The 20,374-nt window shown below is 36.7% G+C and overlaps 1 protein-coding gene across 1 annotated transcript in view; it reads left to right on the plus strand.

The window, feature by feature from the left end:
* The first annotated feature begins 1,128 nt into the window (after positions 1–1,128).
* Atg13 (Autophagy-related 13) overlaps positions 1,129–20,374 on the plus strand; it is a 163,268-nt gene continuing 144,022 nt past the window's right edge. Inside the window, exons 1-2 of the mRNA XM_090395985.1 lie at positions 1,129–1,974; positions 2,336–2,401. Of these exons, the coding sequence (XP_090252111.1) occupies positions 1,822–1,974; positions 2,336–2,401 (219 nt within the window). The 5' untranslated portion in view covers positions 1,129–1,821. The remainder of the gene's footprint in view (positions 1,975–2,335; positions 2,402–20,374) is intronic.

Below are 20,374 nucleotides of genomic sequence, written 5' to 3' on the forward strand. Positions count from 1 at the left end.
AAACTAAAAGAAGGTAGATGTTCTTTATTTACGAGGCCGGACGTTGTCATCACTTGAAATCTCTTGGACATCATTTGTGCAATTTTCATTGCATACTTCGGCTGGTTTAGTTATCAAGAAGTAAGTAATAAGACCTTGCTCACCGCTATGCTGCAATTTTTTTATTAAGTTCATACTATACCAATTGTCCCATGAATTTTCCGGAGCGCCCCATTGAGCGATCATTATCTGTAAAATAACTTCCTAACTTTCTTGCCAAGTCCAATCCTTCTGCTTTTCTTTAAAACCGAATTCTTTAATGGATTAATCGCAATCAGAATCTTCGGCAGAATTTTCCCTGCCATTTGGTTCGACGTCATCTATTACTTGTACCAGTTCCTTCTCATTTAAATCCATTTCCCCATCAATTAATTCACTAATTTCGCTTCCGACCATCGCGAAAGCCCTCTAAGTGGCCATTACTATAAAAATAATTTTTTTTTACATAAAAAAGCATTACATATTGTATGTAACTCACCGAAAAAGAAAGTGTTCAGCTTGAGATTAACATACATGATTTTTAATGCGCTTTCCTGGCAGAAAACGAAGACAATTTTCAACAATAAACATTTTATTCAGTAAACAATTGACGTAATACATGCTAAAGGGTATTTCCCCTAATATAAATTCGCTTCTTATAACTACATGCGCGTTATGGGCAGGCGCAAATTTTACGAAGATAAAATTTGATTTTTAAGTCACACGGTGAAAAATATATGAAAAGATAAAGGTTACTACAGTTTGTAGACTGTGTTATAACGAAACCGCGTTGTATAAGTACTGCGTTATACGATGGGGGGGGGGGTTACCTGTATATAACTAATCTTTCATTAGAAGGGCTCAAACCCCCCCCCCCCCCTCCCAAAAAAGGGACTGGGGAGAAAGGGGAAAAAATAAATGCAAATAAATAAATATGAAAGTACCTTATGTAAACACTAATTTTGAGATAAATATATATATATATATATATATATATATATAATAACTGTAAAACAATGAAATAACAAATATCTCTTTGAGATATATAGTATACATATCGAACACATATGCTTCCTGTCCGAGGAATGCTGGGATGCCAGATTTGGAATATGGAGTCTTGTGTTATGCACGGCCACGTCTGCATCATGTTTAAGAGGAAAGGAATACTTCAAACTTGCATGTGTATTGGAGAGTGGTATTTTTATAATTTACACACATGGGAACATGAATGTAAATCCGTGTGTCGTAACAATTCAATTACTACATAACGGTCGAAAAGTTGCTTGTTTGCCGGAGGCATAGTTGATAGTAGGCTTCAGTGGTGCTTAAGTCACTACCTGTCCAGAACTCTAGATAATCACTAATATGTGTGTGAGATTAGTAATGTGGAAGGTAAATAATTGAAAATATCTGTTGCATCATGTTAAAAGCATACGTGTAGCTGCGTTGCTTCAACAGTAATTACCTAATTCCGGAACATTTATTCATGTAAATGTTATTTTAGTGAATGACTATATTGGTTCTGCAAAATATCTTTTAAACTATATATTGTCGATAAAACAGCATTTAGTGGAGTGGGTGTGCTTTTTGTCTGCGGAGAGCGGCCCGATTAAGTTTGAACGCCGTCTACACAAACTTCAAGTATAGAATCACGTTTGTTTTGGTGCTTCATCGTTTATTAAAAATATTCATGCGAATATAAAATACAAAGTATATATATATTTCATTAGCATTACAATTGCTGAATATTTTTCGATAATCTGTGATGTTTAATAAAATTAAGTGGATGGTTTGCTAAGCATCATGTCGTCCGGTAAGTTAACTCCACAAGAACGCAAGGATTTAGAACAGTTTTCAAAGTTCCTATGTATAAAATCAGTCCAACTGATAGTTCAATCTCGTCTCGGAGAAAAAATTAAGACTGCTTCGAAGTCACATTCATCAGGATCTGAGTGGGTAAGTAAATAGCATGGAGTGAGTGACCTTAATATTTCAGACCTAAGTACGCTGTGTTTAAGATGTCTTTCTTCGTTTCGTAATAGCTACGTTATCATAACCAGGCAAATTAAGATAAATATCAATTAAGTCCACTTTACATTACCTAAAAAACATTTTAATATATGAAAATATAATTGTTCAAATGGTAACTCGATTTTATTATTATCGAACTGCATGCCGCATAATGGTCATGACCAAGATTATTTGGCCTAAATAAATAAATAACCTAAATAAATATATTTTTTTTTAATTGTGATGCTAATCTAGTATTATTGAAGGCCTGAAGCCACCAAAATCATGTACAGTTTGGTTGTTTCAGGATTCAAGAGCTGAATTCAAGAGCAAGAGAGGAGAGGAAGCGTTATATGGGCATTTTCATTGGAAGGTGAGTTAGCCGATCTCATACGGAGGTAGTAGGATTTTTTTTTCTTCTCTCCTGGAAACTCGGGTTTTTCATCCCGTACACAGGCAAATCTGCCATGAGAACACACGCAATTTACAGACAAAAAAAAAAAAAAAGTATTGTTGGTGGTGATAGTCGATGGTAGATGGCGTTGGTGTCAATTGTAGTAGTGTCGTTGTGATGGTAATAGTAGTTGGAGGATTAAGGAGGGAAGATGGCAAATTGTGTATAGTAAAGAGGAGTGACCTTCCATGATGACTCCATGGAGGTGTCACATAATAATAATTCTTTTCAGAAATAACTCTTTTTCCCCATTTCTTGTGTGATTAGCACAACTTGTTTTTCTCAGTTTTAGAGTATAAGTTTAAAACCTATCCATAATATGATATGATAGTTTAGGATTTTGGATAGGTGAAAGTAGTATATTCAAAACTTGAATTTGATTTAGCTGCAAGAAGACATTCAGCTTGGCTAACAAATAATGTTGCTGGTGCTGCTCTGCCAGATAGTTGAAGCCATAGCATAGCCTCCAATGAAGGCTATAATTTGTTGAGAAATTTAATAAAATAAGACATGAAGTCATAGTGATTTTGCAAGCATGGCTTTCATTGGTTATCCTAAACTGTTGAGTTTACTTATTTTTTCTATTTTCCTTTCTTGTGATCTGTTGTAAATTTCCTTTTCCAAAAAAAAAAAAAAAAGCTTCACTGCTCTGTCTTTTTTTCATAGACTTATTCCTACTTTTTCGTAGGTGTTCTGCCTTATGCTTTTTTTTACAGGTATTTTTGTGGGTACTCTTCTGCTGAACTCGCCACCATTTCCTCTGCTTTCTCTCCTACCTTTAAAAACAATCAAGTGCTTCCAATAATATGCATACTGAACCAACTTCTCATCATCCTCTTTCATTCCATCTGTCTCTGTGTTTTGGAACAATCTAACTTTTAATATTGTTCAAAAAATAAAATTGTTTTCTCTTTCTTTTTTTTTAATGTTTCTTAAATATTTGCTCATGCATACCCAGAGCACTAATGTACTTATAGGCATTGTGGCCTTGTATGTTTGTGTCTGTGATTGATAAAAAAAAAAAGTTAAAGGATTATAATTGAAATTTGTCCCCATCAGCCAAAGATATTTGTAGTTAGAGAAGATCATTCATGTTTAGAAGATTATTAATTAATGTTTTGGGCCAAAGTACAAAGCTCTGGAAATACTCTGGCTTTATTAAGGAAATTGTGAGAGAGGAAACCATGTGCTGTCACTTAGTAAATGAAGAGAGAAGAAACTGACAATCCAACTGTAAACAATAGAAGGCGATTATAAGACAAGATTCCTGTGTTAGAGCCAATCAAACATTCTTGAAATATCACATGCAACTTCACAAATTCTTCCAAATGTATCTATGCATTTTTACAAAGGTAGATAAAGTTGGCTATGAAGTTAGAGTAGCAGAATCCATTGGGGGATCGCTTATTAATCTGTAGGCCTCCACATAGTGAGGTGAAGAAGTTGGCTGTTGATGTTATTCTCCATTGATTTTGAGGAGATTGAGATGAGAGAGCAAACAGCAGTGGAATGAGTTTAATAGTTGAATTTTATCGCTATTTTCTTTTATATGGAACATAGCTTGGAACATTACTTTTTTTTTTTTTTTTTTCAGTGACTTGGATCTCATGGCTTTTGGGCCATGCATGATTCTGTTGACAGCTTGCTAGCAGTCCTGCAAACTGTCTATGCACTGTTGCTTAGGCGAGAAATAGTGCTAGCTGGCAAAGAAGATATCCCTTGAGATGCTTAGGCAATTGTTGTGTTCCCCCCCCCCCCTGCATGTTTATATATATATATATATATTTTTTTTTTAAAGAATTAAATGACATAAACCAAGAGTAAAGGGAAAAGGTTTATGGTATCACACGACTAGTTTCGGCTTTTTACAGCCTTCTTCAGGTGTTTTCATAAAAGAAAAGAAAAAACATTAAACTTTGAAGATAAAAACTGTGAAGAGCACAGGAAAGTCACTATACATATTTAACGTGAAAACGTTGTAGTTAACGTATTCAAAGCTGTTCTTTCATTGGCCACAATGTTGGGTGAGTGCGTGCGTATAGCATCTCGTGAGCGCCAGTATGTGATCACAGCAGAATGACAGTCTGGAAGGTTGTAGCTTAAATTATTATTTAAATGTAATAATAATTTAAGGATGATTTCTCTAGATTCTACAGTTTTTCTCTCCAATTCGTCATGGCAACGGAAAATGTTGTTAGATCTATCCCAAAGGATTGTATGACTATGGTTTTGATCATTAGAAGCAGCAAAAAAAAAAAAAAGGATATGGCTGGATAAAGCACTGGCACGTGTTCTCTTGTAAGTGGTGTCCCTCCTGTGCTCCTCCATATGCAATTCAATAGGCTCATCCATCTGGCCAAAGTAAGGAATGTCGCAGTCACACCATATCTTGTATACACCAGGATATTTTAGATTGTGATAGCTAGGCTTTGGATGGCTCACTAGAGAGCGGATCTTAGGAAGCGGAGTGAATAAAGTTCTAATGTTATTTTTTGAGAACCTTGGCTAATTTTTGAGAGACTGAGCTTATGTATGGTATAGATATATTGCCTTTAACATTATTCATTTCTTCAGTGGCTACTAGGAGGATTAAAATGGTATTATTGGTGTGTGTGTAGGTTTTCTGTAGATCAAAATTTTAAGTTTTTCAGAACGGGTCAGTTTCACGTCTAGGAAAGGCAGGGAATCATTAGTCTCAAACTCAGCCGTGAATTTGGATATTCGGGTGTGGACTATTGAGATGTTCAAGGAAATCCAGGAGAGAATCATGTCCGTAGCTCCAAATGAGGAAAATGTCGTCCACATATCGTTTCCAAATTCTAGGTGCTAAGGAATAGGAAGAGATAGCTTTAACTTCAAAATCTACCAGATAAATGTTGGCAAATACAGGAGATAAAGGATTACCCATTGCTAGACCATGATTTTGCTTGTAGATGGTGTCCTGAAATCTAAAGTATCCAGACTTGATGCAATGAGTAAGTAAGGCTAACATTTTTTTAGATAACTTATCATTGAGTAGTCTTGAAGCCATGGACATGATTCTCTCCTGGATTTCCTTGAACATCTCAGTAGTCAACATCCGAATATCCAATTCACGGCTGAATTTGAAACTAATGGTTCCCTGCCTTTCCTGGGTGTGAAACTGACCTGTTCTTCTGAAAAACTTACAATTTCGATGTACAGAAAACCTACACACACCAATAGATATCTCCATAGTCAGTCCCATCATTTTCCTCCTCAGAAACTTGGAATTATTTCTACTTTGGGACATAGAGCTCGCTCTCTTCTTGACAACCCAGATGACCTTCATAAAGAAATCAATTTTCTTAGATCTACTTTCAGACTGAATGGTTATTCTCAAAAAATTACTAAAAAATACCTTTTTAATCTTCTTAGTCGCCATACTGAAGAAATGAATAATGTTAAAGGCAATATATCTATACCATACATAAGCTCAGTCTCTCAAAAATTAGCCAAAGCTCTCAAAAAATATAACATTAGAACTTTGTTCACTCCACTTCCTAAGATCCGCTCTCTAGTGAGCCATCCAAAGCCTAGCCATCACAATCTAAAATATCCCAGTGTATACAAGATATGGTGTGACTGCGACATTCCTTACTTTGGCCAGATGGATGAGTCTATTGAATTATGTATGGAGGAGCACAGGAGGGACATCACTTACAAGAGAACACGTGCCAGTGCTTTATCCAGCCATGTCCTTTTTTCTGCTGATTCTGATGATCAAAACCATAGTCATACAATCCTTTGGGATAGATCTAACAAATTTTTTGTTGCCATGACGAACTGGAGAGAAAAATTGTAGAATCTAGAGAAATCATTCCTCAACCCTGTACATTTAAATAATAATTTAAGCTACAACCTCCCAGACTGTCATTCTGCTGTGATCACATACTGGCACTCACGAGATGCTATACGCATGCACTCACCCAACAATGTGGCCAACGAAGGAACAGCTTTGAATACGTTAACTATAACGTTTTCACATTAAATATGTATAGTGACTTTCCTGTGCTGTTCACAGTTTTTATCTTCAATGTTTAATGTTTTTTGTTTTCTTTTATGAAAACACCTGAAGAATACTGTAAAAAGCTGAAACTAGTTGTGTGATACCATTAAACCTTTTTCCTTTACTCTCGGTTTATGTCATTCAATTCTTTTATATTCAATTCTTATATTATATATATATATATATATATATATATAAAATCCACTAATGAATACAGTGAGTACATATTATGATGCTGCATACAGTAATGTCTGCATTATCATAACATCAGCTTCATATGTGTGTACTAAAAGTCAGGCCGCACAGACAGTTTATTATATAAATTACATTAAATGCTCAAATTGTTTTCCATTTTCTTCTAGACACTTCCTTACTCATTTGATACATGACCTTTGAACATTCCTAGGTACAGTAACATTTCTCTGATGTTTGTATTAGATTCTAATGTGATGGTCTCCTTTAGATTGTCTGTTGTTCTGGGTTGATTGATATAAGCCACTGATTTGATGGTAGTCCCCATAAGAAATAATCCAAATTAGTTAAGTCTGGAGATCTCAGTGGCCATTCAATGAATCCATATCATCCAGTCCATTTCCCTGGAAATGTTTCTTAGAAAAATATTCCACATTATTTGGGATTGGTTGAAAGCATGCATCTAATGGAACTCGCTGTAACATTTGCTTCTTGTGATGACTTTCTCAGTGATTTACATGAGCTGTTTTCCAGATGCGTATAGACCCTTGCAGATGTTTCTGCATCAGTTGAACTACTTGGTCAACCATTGTACTGCACTTCTGATCATCAGTGCTTTCTGTTTCTTAGAAACGAACATAATTTATTAACAGTTCTATGATTAATTGGAGGTCTGTCAGGATGCTTGGAATCAAACTCAAGAAGCAACTGAACGTTGTATGGCAGCATCTTTGGCATACACAAGAATAATGTCTATTATATATTCTTTCATCGATTTAGGTTTCATTGAACATCTGAAAAAAAATCATTAAAAAAGATATTGTGATTGGCCTGTGGGGCCTGAATTTTGGTACAACCTATATATTCACTCCAACATAAGTGGCCACAAATAAGTTCATGTTTGGGCAGGAATTAAAAGAAAAAAGTAATCTGTTGATATTTATTTTGAAGAGCTGTAACTTGTAGTCTTCGGGGAACACCTCATAGAAAAGGGTGTTCCACAGAACTGAGATAGATAGTATCAGGTCCAGTGAATTACCAGCTGAAATATAAAGGATGTTAAGCAACCGTTTGCTTGAATTATTGTATGTCTAACAGAAATTGGGGTGGGATGGGGGGTGGTATGGTGGATGCTACTTCTGCTGAACAGTACCCTGGAAAATATCTGTAGAAGACATGGTATAGAAATGAAAGTGGGGTCATCATTTAGCTGAATTTTCTTCTTTTTCTGGACAGCATGAAGAATTTTTAAAGTGGTTTTTGGTGCATCACTTCAAATGTGATAGCAATTTGGAGTGATGGAATGTACTGGACAGATGAAAAGACATCTTGCAAAAAAAAAAAATGTTGCCAATGTTTTTTTTTTTTCCCTTCAAATCTCAGGATGCTGTAGTTTCACTCTGAGAAGTGAAATCTGATCTTCAGCTGAGCATTATAAAAGAATTAAGGTTTTTTTGTGAGAAAAAAGAGACAAAATTGTATTTTGAAAGATTGAAGGTGTCATCATCCATTGAATGATGATATAAAGATATCAGTTAGGGAACTGATAGTAGGTGATCTTTAACATAGACAAGGAGATTTGCTGTGGATCTTGACTGGCAGTCTCTGACTAATCGAGAGTTTGTCAATGACGTTCATTACTTTAGAGGTACTCATGTGAGCGTATGGGGTTGATAGTAGACAGTTATGTCCTTTTTCTGAAATTGGCTGCATATAGGCATACTTCCCAAAAAGATGTTTTTTGGAGGCATACATTGTGAGTTGGATGTCAGCTGAGTATAATATAGTATAGACATGATAAAGAACAGATGTTAGTTCAGCAGTACATCTCTTTAGAACATTTGGTGTGATATCATCAGAACCAGCAGATTTTTTTGGCATTCAACACGATTGAAATTCTTTGACATGTTTCTGGCAGAAGGCTCAGGAGGCATGTTATACATAATTTCAGGTAAGAGGGAAACGATTTGCCTTAGTCATCTGTTCTCTCATTCCAATATTTATAATTTTTGTAACACAGTCACAACATGTATTTAGATATAGAGAATGGAAGCAGTAGTCTGACGGTTAAAAGGAGGAGTGAGTCTTGGAGACCTTCCCACTTCTTGGTGTTATGTCGAAAAATGCATGGTTGTCAGTAACTGGGGCAGAATATTCAACTAGAGGTGAATTACCAGTGTATGTGGAAGGAGATCTAGTTTAGAAAAAAATCTGCTGTTGAGTGAGTGTAAATACCTCTACTTTTCTTCTGGCATAGTCACTATAATTGGAAAAAGGGAGCCATTTGGAGTTGTGGACATCAAAGTCAGCAAGGAAAATAACTTCAGTATTGGAGTAGTAGGATTGTATATCAAACTTCAAGGATAAGAAGGATATATAGTAGATGCCACCAATGCACCTTGCTATAGACTATCTAAACAGCTGGCCAACTCTCTGATCCCCCTCACCGGAAGGTCCCCTTCCTATATAAAAAACTCGACCCACTTTAATGCCCTCGCAGAAAATTTAACCTTGAATAAGACAGACATATTGGTAAGCTTTGATATCTCCTCTTTGTTTACTAATATTCCCTTAATTGACACCTTATCTCTTTTAGAAAACGTTTTTCCCTCTGACATCTTAGATCTCTTTTCCTTTGCCATTAACTCTGGGTATTTCTCTTGGAACAACAAAATCTACAAACAGATAGAGGGAACTGCCATGGGTTCCCCCCTCTCACCCCCCCCTTTCCAATTTCTATATGGAAGATTTCGAAAAACGAGCCATAGACTCAGCCCCACTCAAACCTTCTATCTTGCTAAGATATGTAGATGATGTGTTCTCTATTTGGCCTCATGGCCCAGACACGTTAGACTCCTTCCTCAGTCATCTCAATAGTCTACATCCAAGAATCCAGTTCACTATGGAAAAGGAAAAGAACAATTGATTACCCTTCCTAGACACCTTAGTCACACGCCTGCCTAATGATACACTTACCTTCACCGTATACAGAAAACCCACACACACAGGCAGATACATTCACAAACTCTCCCACCACCACCCCTCTCAACAATATGGCATTATTAAAACTCTTACCAAGAGAGCCCACAATCTTTGTTCCAGTGGAACTGCCCTCACTACTGAGCTTAATCACATACACAGAACTTTCCTCTCCAATGGCTACAGCGATCACAGTATCAAAAAAATAATCAACTCCTCCCCCATTTCCCCGTCCTTCTCGTCAACAAGATTTTAAAAATGCCATCACCATACCCTACGTCCGTGGCACATCCGAAAAAATAGCCAAGATACTATAACAGTACAACCTACATACAGCATATAAGCTCCACCGCAAACTGGCTACCCTTATCCGTTCTACGAAAGATCAGCTCCTTCCTCTCTCTCTCTGCCTGGAGTTTACAAAGTACCCTGTTCCTGTAAGCTGGCGTACTTTGGACAGACAGGCAGATCAGCATCCATCCGTCTAGAGGAACACAATTCTTACATCTTCAAACACAACTATGGCCATTCAGGCTTGGCTGACCATGTTTTGGACACCATCCACAGGGTATCATGGAAGAAAACCACAATGCTCCACCACAGCAAATTCAAGAAAGAGAGACTTTTCTTAGAAGCAGCAGCAGCTCTCAAAAACCAACCAAATCTCAATAAATATGGTTGCATTAAGCTTCCGAAGATTTGGGAAACACTCATCACCAGAGTTCCCACCTTACATTCCAGGCCACCTACTACTGCCCTTAGAGGGCGCTCTACCTAGATAGGACTTTAGTGTCATCCACGTGGTTGGGCTTAGTATTGTTTTGTTATTTGTGTATATGTTACATTAATTGTTTTTGTAATCCCCGTAGATGTCCTAGTGACTAGGACGAAATATAGGAAGTATTAAATTCTATTTTAATTCTTTTTGAGTGTTGTAAAAAATCCATTAAGCCTCCAACATGATGTCCTCACAGCACTTAAGCCTCTAAACACGTATTCAAGGATAAGAATTCAGAGAGGTCAGAGGGATTTTCAGAATTAGGAGAGCAGTATAAACAGCAAGTGAATGATACATTATGAGGTATGAATATCTTAAGCCACAGAAGGTCGAAAAGAGAATATTCAAGATTCTCTATTAAGGAATATCAGATTCTCTTGTCAGATTTCATCTCCTTCCAGGAGGTTGACTACCATTAGCTTCCACCATATACGGTTTTGTGCTTCTCTTTTGCGTTCTTCATTGGCCAAAAAGGTCCAGTCCTTAATATTTCCCATCCAATCTGTTCTTTGTCTTTCTCTTCTTCTTTTTTTCCTTGTATCATTCCTTCTAGAAGTGTTTTTTGTAGGGATTCATGCATTAGTATGTGACCAAGGTAGGTGGTCTTCCTTTTCTTAATGGTTTTCAACAGATTCCTATCTTTTCCAATCATCTCTAATATTAATTTCTAAATTAGTTTTTTTGGCAGTCCACGGGACTCTAAGAATTCTTCTGAGGATCCACATCTCAAAGGCTTTTAGTTTATTTTCACAATATTTTGATATTGTCCACGTTTCTGCTCCATATAGCAGTGTTGACCATACATAGCATTTGGACAGGCTAATTCTTGTTTTTGTGTGAATTTCCCTTGAGGTCAGAATGTTTTTCATGCTAATGAAGGTTCATCTAGCAATTTTTGTTCTTCTTAATATTTCCTTATCACACTTTCCATTCTCTGTAATTAGTTGACCCAAATATATATAACTCTCTACTTGATCTAAAGTATTTCCTCTGATCTTAATATTTATATCGGGTATTTTCCCTTTTTCTCTTGTTACCAGCATGGTTTTGGTTTTTTTGAAGTTGAAATTAAGTCCATATTTTTCACTTAGCTTCAGCATCTCTTCTAGTAGGTTTTGAAGATCTTTTTTATTTTCAGCTAGCAGTACTGTACCATCTGCATATCTTAAGTTGTTTATATTCCTGCCTTCTATGCTGACTCCTTTAAATTCTTCTAATTGCTGGAAGATATTTTCAGTATAGAGGTTAAACAGTATAGGAGAAAGAACACAGCCTTATCTGACACCCTTCTTTACTGGGAATTCCTCAGGGATTTCTCCTGATATTTTTATTGAGGCAGTTTGCTCCCAACATAGATTTATCAGTAATCTGGTATCTTTACCATCTACTCCTAAATTTCTGATGCATTTGATTAGTTGTTCATGTTGTATATTGTCCAAGACCTTTGTGTAGTCAATAAAACATAAGTAGTCCATCTTTCTATAATAGTTCTAATGTTGAAAAGTCCTTCTCTAGTTCCTTTATTTCCTGGAAACCAGATAGTGTTTCATTAATTTCCATTTTGATTTTATGTTTATTTCTTTCTAGGATGATATATAACATAACTTTTGCTATCTGACTGATCAGACTGATTGTCTTCGATTTTTTAGGTATTGGTAGGAACGTTGAGTGCTTAAAATCTTTTGGCAGGTGTCCAGTTTCGTATATTTTGTTACTTATGTCAGTCAGTGATCTTATAGCCTTATCATCCTTATAGCTTTTAGATATTCTGCCATAATTCCACCCATTCATGGAGCTTTTCCTGGTGTCAGTTTCCTAATGGCATTTGTTACATCCCAGGTAGGAATAGTAGGCCCTCCAAATCTTATTGCATTGCTTATCTATTCTATCATGATTGTAGAGTTCCTTTGAATACTCTACCCATCTATCCCTTATTTTGTCTTTCTCCATTAGGATGTTTCCACTGGTATCTTCAATGCAATGAGAACCTACCCTTTTGCAAGATTTGCTAGTTAGCTCCCTAATTTTTTCATGAAGTTCTCTGGTTTTGTGCTTTTTGTCCAGAAGTTCAATTTCCTTGCATTTGTTGTTGAGCCATAGTGCTTTTGCAATCCTACATTCTATCCTGATCTCCTTGTATAAGTTCTTGTATTCAGGATGATTTTTGTGTTTTTTTCTTTCCTCCATCATTTTCAGTATCTTGTCATTCATCCAGGGTTTACTCATCTTCTTCTCAAATTTGGGAATTGTTTGTTTTACTGCCTTTTTTTTTTTATACCCTCTTTAAATTTCTGCCATGTATCCTCAATCTCATCTTTAGGGTAGGGATACTTGGTGGGATCAGGAACATTAACAGCAGTCGATTGTGCCAGTTCCTTTAAAAATTTGTTGTATTTCTTGATTTTTAAGGAAGCCGAGATTATATTTTTCTATGTTTAGAGGTTTCATTATTTTCTTTAATTTTATTGCTACTTTAATGACCACAGGGTTGTGATCTGATCCAATATTAGCCCCTGGGTATGTTTTGGCTTGTAAGATGTTATTCCGGAATCTTTTTTAAATCATTATAAAATTATAATGATTAAAATTTTATTAATTTTAATAAACTAATAAAATTTATTAAATTTATATATAAGGTATCTTCATCTGGTTCCTACAGATTGACCTAGTCAGTCTGGTTCCTACAGCTGTCTCTTGGACTTTTCCATGTGTAAAGTCTTCTAGGAGGGTGGCTAAATAAAGTATTTATTTAGCCACCCTCCTAGAAGGGTGGCTAAATAAAGTATTTGCTATTACCAGATTGTTTTCTTCACAGAACTAGATTAATCTTTCTCCTCTTGGATTTCAATGTCCCAGTCCCTGGTCTCCCACAATGATAGTTATGTCATCTGATTTAGGGTTGTTTAGTGTATTTTGAATGTCTTCATAGAAACATTCTACATCTTCATCTGGGTAATCAGAAGTAGGTGCATATATTTGGACAATAAAAATATTAAAAGGTTGAGCTGCAATTTTTAATGCAATTATCCTGTTGTTTATGGGCCAAAATCCAAGTAAGGATTGCACAATCTTATTTTTTAGTACAAATGTTACTTCATTCCTATGACTGTCTCCGCATGAGTATATAATTAAATGGCTCTTTCTGTTTATTTTTCCACTATTAGTCCATTTGACTTCACTAATACCAGCAATGTCAATTTTCATTGTTTCAAGTTCTTGTATAAGGTTATCTAACTTCCCAGCTTCATATAAGGGCCTTATATTCTAAGTTGCAAGCCTTAAGAGAAGATTCTTGGTTTTCAGACGAGGATCAGGAGATACCCTCCCTGGAGGGTTTAAGGTATCTTCGTCATATGCTATTTTCATAGTATCCATCTTACGTTTCTGAGTTTCTTTCTCTTCTTCCCTGTAATGTTTCCAAGAGACAAAAGTTGCAGAGGGGTCCAACCTTGTCTCTATTGCTTAAATCCAACATGGTTCTCTGTTTCATGATTTACTACGGAAGGTTACGTGGTGAGTTCTTATCTCTTCCACGGTCACTGGCCACATCTCTGTTTTGTCTTGGAGTGTGCCTGGACACTTTATATCACATAGTTTGCTGTCATGCTTTCATTACCATTGTCAAATTAAATCTGCTAATTCAGCCATTCCAGTCTTCAAGTGCAACAAGGAGGAGACACTCTCCTTCACTACAGCATAAAATGCTGATACCCTCACTTAGTTTTGCATGCCAGTCGAGGCACGGTCTCAGGGTGTGGCTGCTAGTCTACCAGCTACTTGGAGCCATAAGTGAGAGTTGTATGAGCAGTGGGGACCAATTCCACCCAGCCACCAAATATTTTGATGCGATTGCTGAGCAGGTAGAGGTGCTACCCCTACTACCCAAAACTTACACCCCTATCAGATTATAGAAAAGCAAAAATATCATCCTTATGAAAGGAATTACACAGCAGTGTAGCATGGGTAGTGATTTGGGGTTTGGTCAAAAATTGGAAATAGTTTAGATGTCTCTAAGTGATGGCATACATAATTCAAGTTGATTTAATGTCACAAATGTAATAAAAATGGATGCAGAAAACTTTTTTTTTTGTAAGTTTTTTTGAGATTTTAAAAATTTTGATTTTTTTGAGGAAAGTTAATTTTTTATTTTAACTGCAGTTTCACTATATCTGTTTGTATTTACTGTCATGTTAGTGTTTAAGAGGTGAAAAGAAAATGAACGAAGGACACATGCAGTGGGAGGCAATATTCTTAGAAATGTTACCCTTACAGAGAATATAGTTTCACATTATCTACAGGTCCAGTCCAGTATGCTGTCTGGTTGCCAGCCTGTGTAACTTCTTCACTGCTGTAATCTCAAAGATGGGAGAGGCTCTGAATCTCCACAGTATATTTGGGAGAGACATTACAATGATTTCAGAATCTTGCAATCGATTTGGTATGAAGGAGGTCAGCAATAACAAGGCAAAGACAATGAAAATAGAAGCATTGAAAATATCAACTGCATTATGAATGGAGAACCTATAGAACAAGTAAAACATTTCAGCTACTTAGGCATGATTTTTTAGGAAGATGGTAAATTAAATATGGAAATGGACAACAGATTCAACAAAGGAAAGTAGGAAGTTAACTGGATAAATTTATATGGAATAAGAGAGAAATTAGTCAGAATACTAAATTAGCTATATACGAGATGATGTTCAAACCAATTTTAACTTATGGATCTGAGAGCTGGGTTAGAAGTAAAACACTTGATCAAAGACTGGAGACCGGAGATATGAGAGTCCTGAGGAAAATTAGGGGCATGAACAGATGGTATCAATGGCAATATCATATTAAAAACGGCGATATTAGTAAAGAACTTGACATTGTTGGCACCCAGAAATATGTTAGCAGAGCTAATTTCAGGTGGTATGGTCACTTAAATAGAATGGGAGAAGAAAGATTAGCAAAACAAGTGTTCTCTGCTAGGTTGGCTGGAAAAAGACCCAGAGAAAGACCAAGATATAGGTGGATTGATATGGTAAAAAGTGCCTTTAGAAGATAGAAATATAAGATCTGATAATGTTTGAGTCTCGACAGGTATCAAATTTATTATGATGTTAATTTTTCATGTAGTACTATCATATCCTGTACCCCTTGAGGGTACATGTCAAGAATTTGATGATGATCTAAAACATTAATTTCTTTCTTCCCAAAATCTTCCAGATCTTCAGACAAGGTAAGTGTATCAAAATACTTAGACATATTTAACATTTTCCAGTTCATTTTCACCAAAACTTTTAACAAATGCATTTCAGTGAACATTCAAATAACTGTCTGCATGCATGTATTAGCAGAATACCATTGTATACCTCTAGACAATTTACACTGCAGTTTGCCTTTTGAAAAATCAATGATAGTTGCTTGAATCTAAGAGAAAATGTATTATTATTGCAAGGGAGCATATTTTCATCTTCTTTAGCAAAAGTTTGATGGTGCTGCATCATATCTTTTTGCCATTTGTTAGGCATTTTCTCTGAAAATCATTACCACTGCAGGATAGTTGTTAAAAATGTGGTCTGTGCTCCCACTCTATTAGACATTACTGAATGCAGATACCAAGTTGAGATTTTTTTTTTTATGACGACTTCACACATGAAAGATCACAGGACCTATACCTATAATGCTACAGGGCCATGTGTGGGTAAGTGATTAAGGAGAAAATTATCCTGTTGATATGTTTCTTAAAGAGTGTGTGTGTGTGGGGGGGGATTGTACTCAGTGAGGAAACAGTATAGGTGAGATTTTTTTCAAAGAAAAGAGATGGATGGAATGAAGGAAGCTGAGAAGTTCAAAAGGTGTGTTCAAAACTGGACAGCATATGGGTATTAGCCAAAGTCTACTCTAGTTTCTTCTAACCACAGAAGGTGTTTAGAAGAAAGTGGAGGAATGGTAGCAGCCAATTCAGAGGAGCAATGACCATGAAAGCACATATAGAAATAACACAGTGTAGTGACTGAAAGAAGTCTGTGAGGGAAAGGTCATTATATGAAGCAGATTGCCCTCTTCCTAATATCATCGAGAATTCTTATGGAAGTCTTTGGTGCTCCACTCCAAATGTGAGAACAGTACTCCAAGATTGGTTGGACATGAGATTTATGAAGTGCTAGAAGTTGAAAGGAAGAGAAGTAATGTTTAGAACAGAAAAGAACAATAAACTGGATGTGACAGTCAACTCAAGAAATGAAAACTGATCTTGGCAATCTTGAAAGGAAACTGGAGTATTATATTATCAAAAGTAAGAGGGGATGAAGTGGGATTTTGCTTGTGGGTAATAAGACAGGCTTGAGTTTTTTTGCATTGAATAGTCTGTTGTCTTCATCCTGTTTGAGAACATTGAGGAGATCAATATTTAAGTCATTGGTTATGGAGAATGCCAATTGAGGTTTTGTTAGGAAAAAGAGATTGGATTTTAATGTCAAGTTTTGATAAGCAGTAGTGTATATTATCGATGTTTGTATTAATGCTTCGGATGTTGGTTAAATGGATATGGAAGTGTTTTTTATGGGAAGAAGTTTTGGTGTTATTTGAGGGTGGGAATTAGGCCATAATTTTATCATTTATACCATTTTTTTGTTGTATTTTTCATATTTTTAGATTTTTTTTGTTATTTTTTATTGGAATTTTTTCATATTCACAGTTAAAACGCTAGCATTTATACAATTGATTTTCATGTTCATTCAGGGAACATGGAGTAGGGACATGCAGCTGGGTTTGAGAGACTTTGGTACATAACACACACTCACACACACACATGCAGTTCCCAGACTCCAGTCGAAGTGTGGCCTCAGATATTCCCCTGCATACCATTGATCTGGTCATCCTCCAGGCATAATCTGACAGGGTAAGCAGCAGCATGATTATTTCCAGCTGATTGGGAAGCCTTGCACAGATGCATTACCATTGGGTTTGTTCCCATGCACTATTTGGCAGCCAGCCTGTGGAAAACTGTTTTACTGCTATACCCTCAAATTAAGCAGAAATTGGCTCCCTGGTTGAATAATAATAATAACAGTGTTGAGCATGCCCAGCAAGGCCGTCATCCACTTCATGTGAGAAGAAAGGAGAGAAGAGAAACCAGAGACCATACTCTGAGGATGAAACAGTGGAGTAGCCACTTCACACCTCCAAAAAGCATGGGTGATGAAAAACATTTACAACCTACAGGTCTAGTTGGCATTTCCTCACAGCTAGGGAAGATATGCCTTTAAGGCAGCAATACTCACTCTGCCAGAGCCCGTTTGTGAAAACTGGCCATACCACGAGGAGGTGGAGATGACTTTGCTGGGAGAGGCATTATATTGTGCAATCAAAAGTCCATAATGGCCTAATGTTTGTAACTTAGCTGTTACTTTTCTCAATTGTTTCAATTTTTTTTAGTGAATTCTGATAAAAAGTATATATTTTTTGCTCCACTATTTCAATTTCAGCAACAAAAGGAACATCTTTACTAGAAACTAAAATAGATACATTCAAATTATGTACAATACAGTATATTGATATAAGATCAAACATGTCGGTTTTGCATTAGCCCATTGTCCAGTGCTTGCTAAATAAATGACTATTTTTTCAAGTGGCAAGATGAACTTGTTAATCTCACTCTCAGATGTATCAAATCCTCTCTGCAGCTGTCAAGTTTTGAAGAATAATTGTGGGAATAAATGCCTCTTTCCATTTTTATCTATGTATCTCATATAAAGGACAAGCTTCTTATTTCACTCCTCCACTCGGGAGAGCATTGTGTATGTTGTGTTGTTATTACCATTGCTGAAAGATAAGTAATTTTTTCAATTTTAGTTAATAATATTAGGTTAACTCATTATAGTTTTTGTTTTATACAGGTGTGGGATTGACTGAGTTATTTAGTTTGTAAGTAAACATATTTTTTTTTGTTTCAGTATGATATTGTCTTTATGGTGCCGATGTGTAGTAGAACAATGGCTGCAGACATCATTGTTGGGTGATTTGAATCTCCATCATTTTGTACAGTGCACTGTGTGTGTGTGTGTGTGTGTGTGTGTGTGTGTGTGTGCGCGCACGTGTGTGAGTGAGTGAGAGAGAGATGAATTCATTGCGAAAATTAAAGGATTCATAGAAGGAGAGTGAAACAAGTGAACAAATTTGTATTAAGTGTTTCAACAGCGAATGCCAGTTAGGTAAGGAGAACGAAGCAAATGTTATTATTATTATTATGAGCAACTCCAAGGAGTCGATAGACTCATCGAGGGAGGCCCTAACATCATGTCAAGGACAACTATTCGACATTTACACAGTATCTATGATACCTTGCCTTGAACTCATTCACAGTCATGGCACCCACTACAGACTTTGGCAGCTTATTCCATTCATTCACCACTCTCCAAGTAAAAAACCTAGCTCTAACACCCTTGCTAACAACACTCTTTCCCAGCTTCCATATATGGCACCCTAGTCCTCCCACCACCAGTCCTATTCTCAAAAATATCTTCTGAATTAATCTTATAGAATCCCTTTAGAAATTTGAATGTCTCAATCATATCACCCCTATTCTGCCTATCAACCAATTTCTGCAACCCACAAATCTTCAACCTGTTCTCATAAAGTTCATTCCACAGACCTGCTATCATCTTTGTCACTCATCTCTGGATCCTCTCCACCTCCTCCCCATCAAGAAGAAACCCTGGTACCCATATCTGGGCACAGTAGTCTAGACGGGGTCTTATCAAGGCTCGATACTGAGGAACAATAACCTGTTTGTCTCTGCTTGTTAAAGTATTTTTCAGCAACCAAGTGATTTGATGAGCTGATTTAGTCACTTTTGCGAAGTGCACCCTAAACTTCAATTCCCTATCCACCAACACTCCCAAATCCATGGCCTCGTCAATCTCCTGGAGTACGGTTCCACCAATGTGATATACTGCTGCTAATCTTTTCATCCCAAAATGCATAACCTTACACTTTACCATATTAAATTGACATCCATTCTCCTTAGTCCAATCCTCCAAACTATCCAAATCATCCTGCAAAATTTTGACATCCTGTGCACTCACTATTGCTCTACCCAACTTTGCATCATCAGCAAACAAATGAACACTTCCTCTCAGATCCTTTCCTATATCGTTAATGAACAAATTGAACAGTAGTGGTCCAAGAACAGAACCCTGCGGCACACCACTAGTCACAGGCCATCTTTTGGACTCTACTTCTGAATAAACTACTCTCTGATATCTCTCCATAAACCACCCTCCTATCCATCTCACCAACCCTATATCCATCCCCATATGCTGCAGTTTACTGATTAGAATTCCATGTGGGATCCTGTCAAAGGCCTTAGCAAGTAGAATCACTGTAAACCCATTACCCTTATCCAGTTCAGCCGTCACTGTGTTATAAAACGTGAGCAAGTTACTGAGCCATGATCTACCCTTCACAAAACCATGCTGTCACCAATACAGTATCCCATTTTCATCTATACAGGATTGGATAGATGAAAATAGATGAATTTTTCTCTTGACTATTTTCTCCAAGACGTTGATAACGATTCCTGATATGCTGATCGGTCGGTAATTTACAACAGCAGTCTTGGAACCTCCTTTATGCAGTGGAACAATTTTCCCCTCTTTCCACCCCCCACCCCCTCAGGACTAACCCAGACCCGAGACTCAAATTAAACAAAATGGTCAAGGGCACCGACAATTCTTTAGCCGCTTGAAGTACAACACGTGCTGGTATACCATCCAATCCCACAGATGTATTGACATTGAGGTTTTGTAATAGATTATTCACCTCCACTTCATTCACCACAATTCCCATATAAGCTATTGGTTCATTCATTCCTGCAATGTCACCACCTGGATGATATACTCTTGCAAAGTGCTCGCTCAGTAATTCTGCA

This window comes from Typopeltis vanoorti, chromosome 7 (genome assembly GCF_054136105.1).
Source record: "Typopeltis vanoorti isolate ZY-2024b chromosome 7, IOZ_Tvanoo_1.0, whole genome shotgun sequence".
Classification (NCBI taxonomy): domain Eukaryota; kingdom Metazoa; phylum Arthropoda; class Arachnida; order Uropygi; family Thelyphonidae; genus Typopeltis; species Typopeltis vanoorti.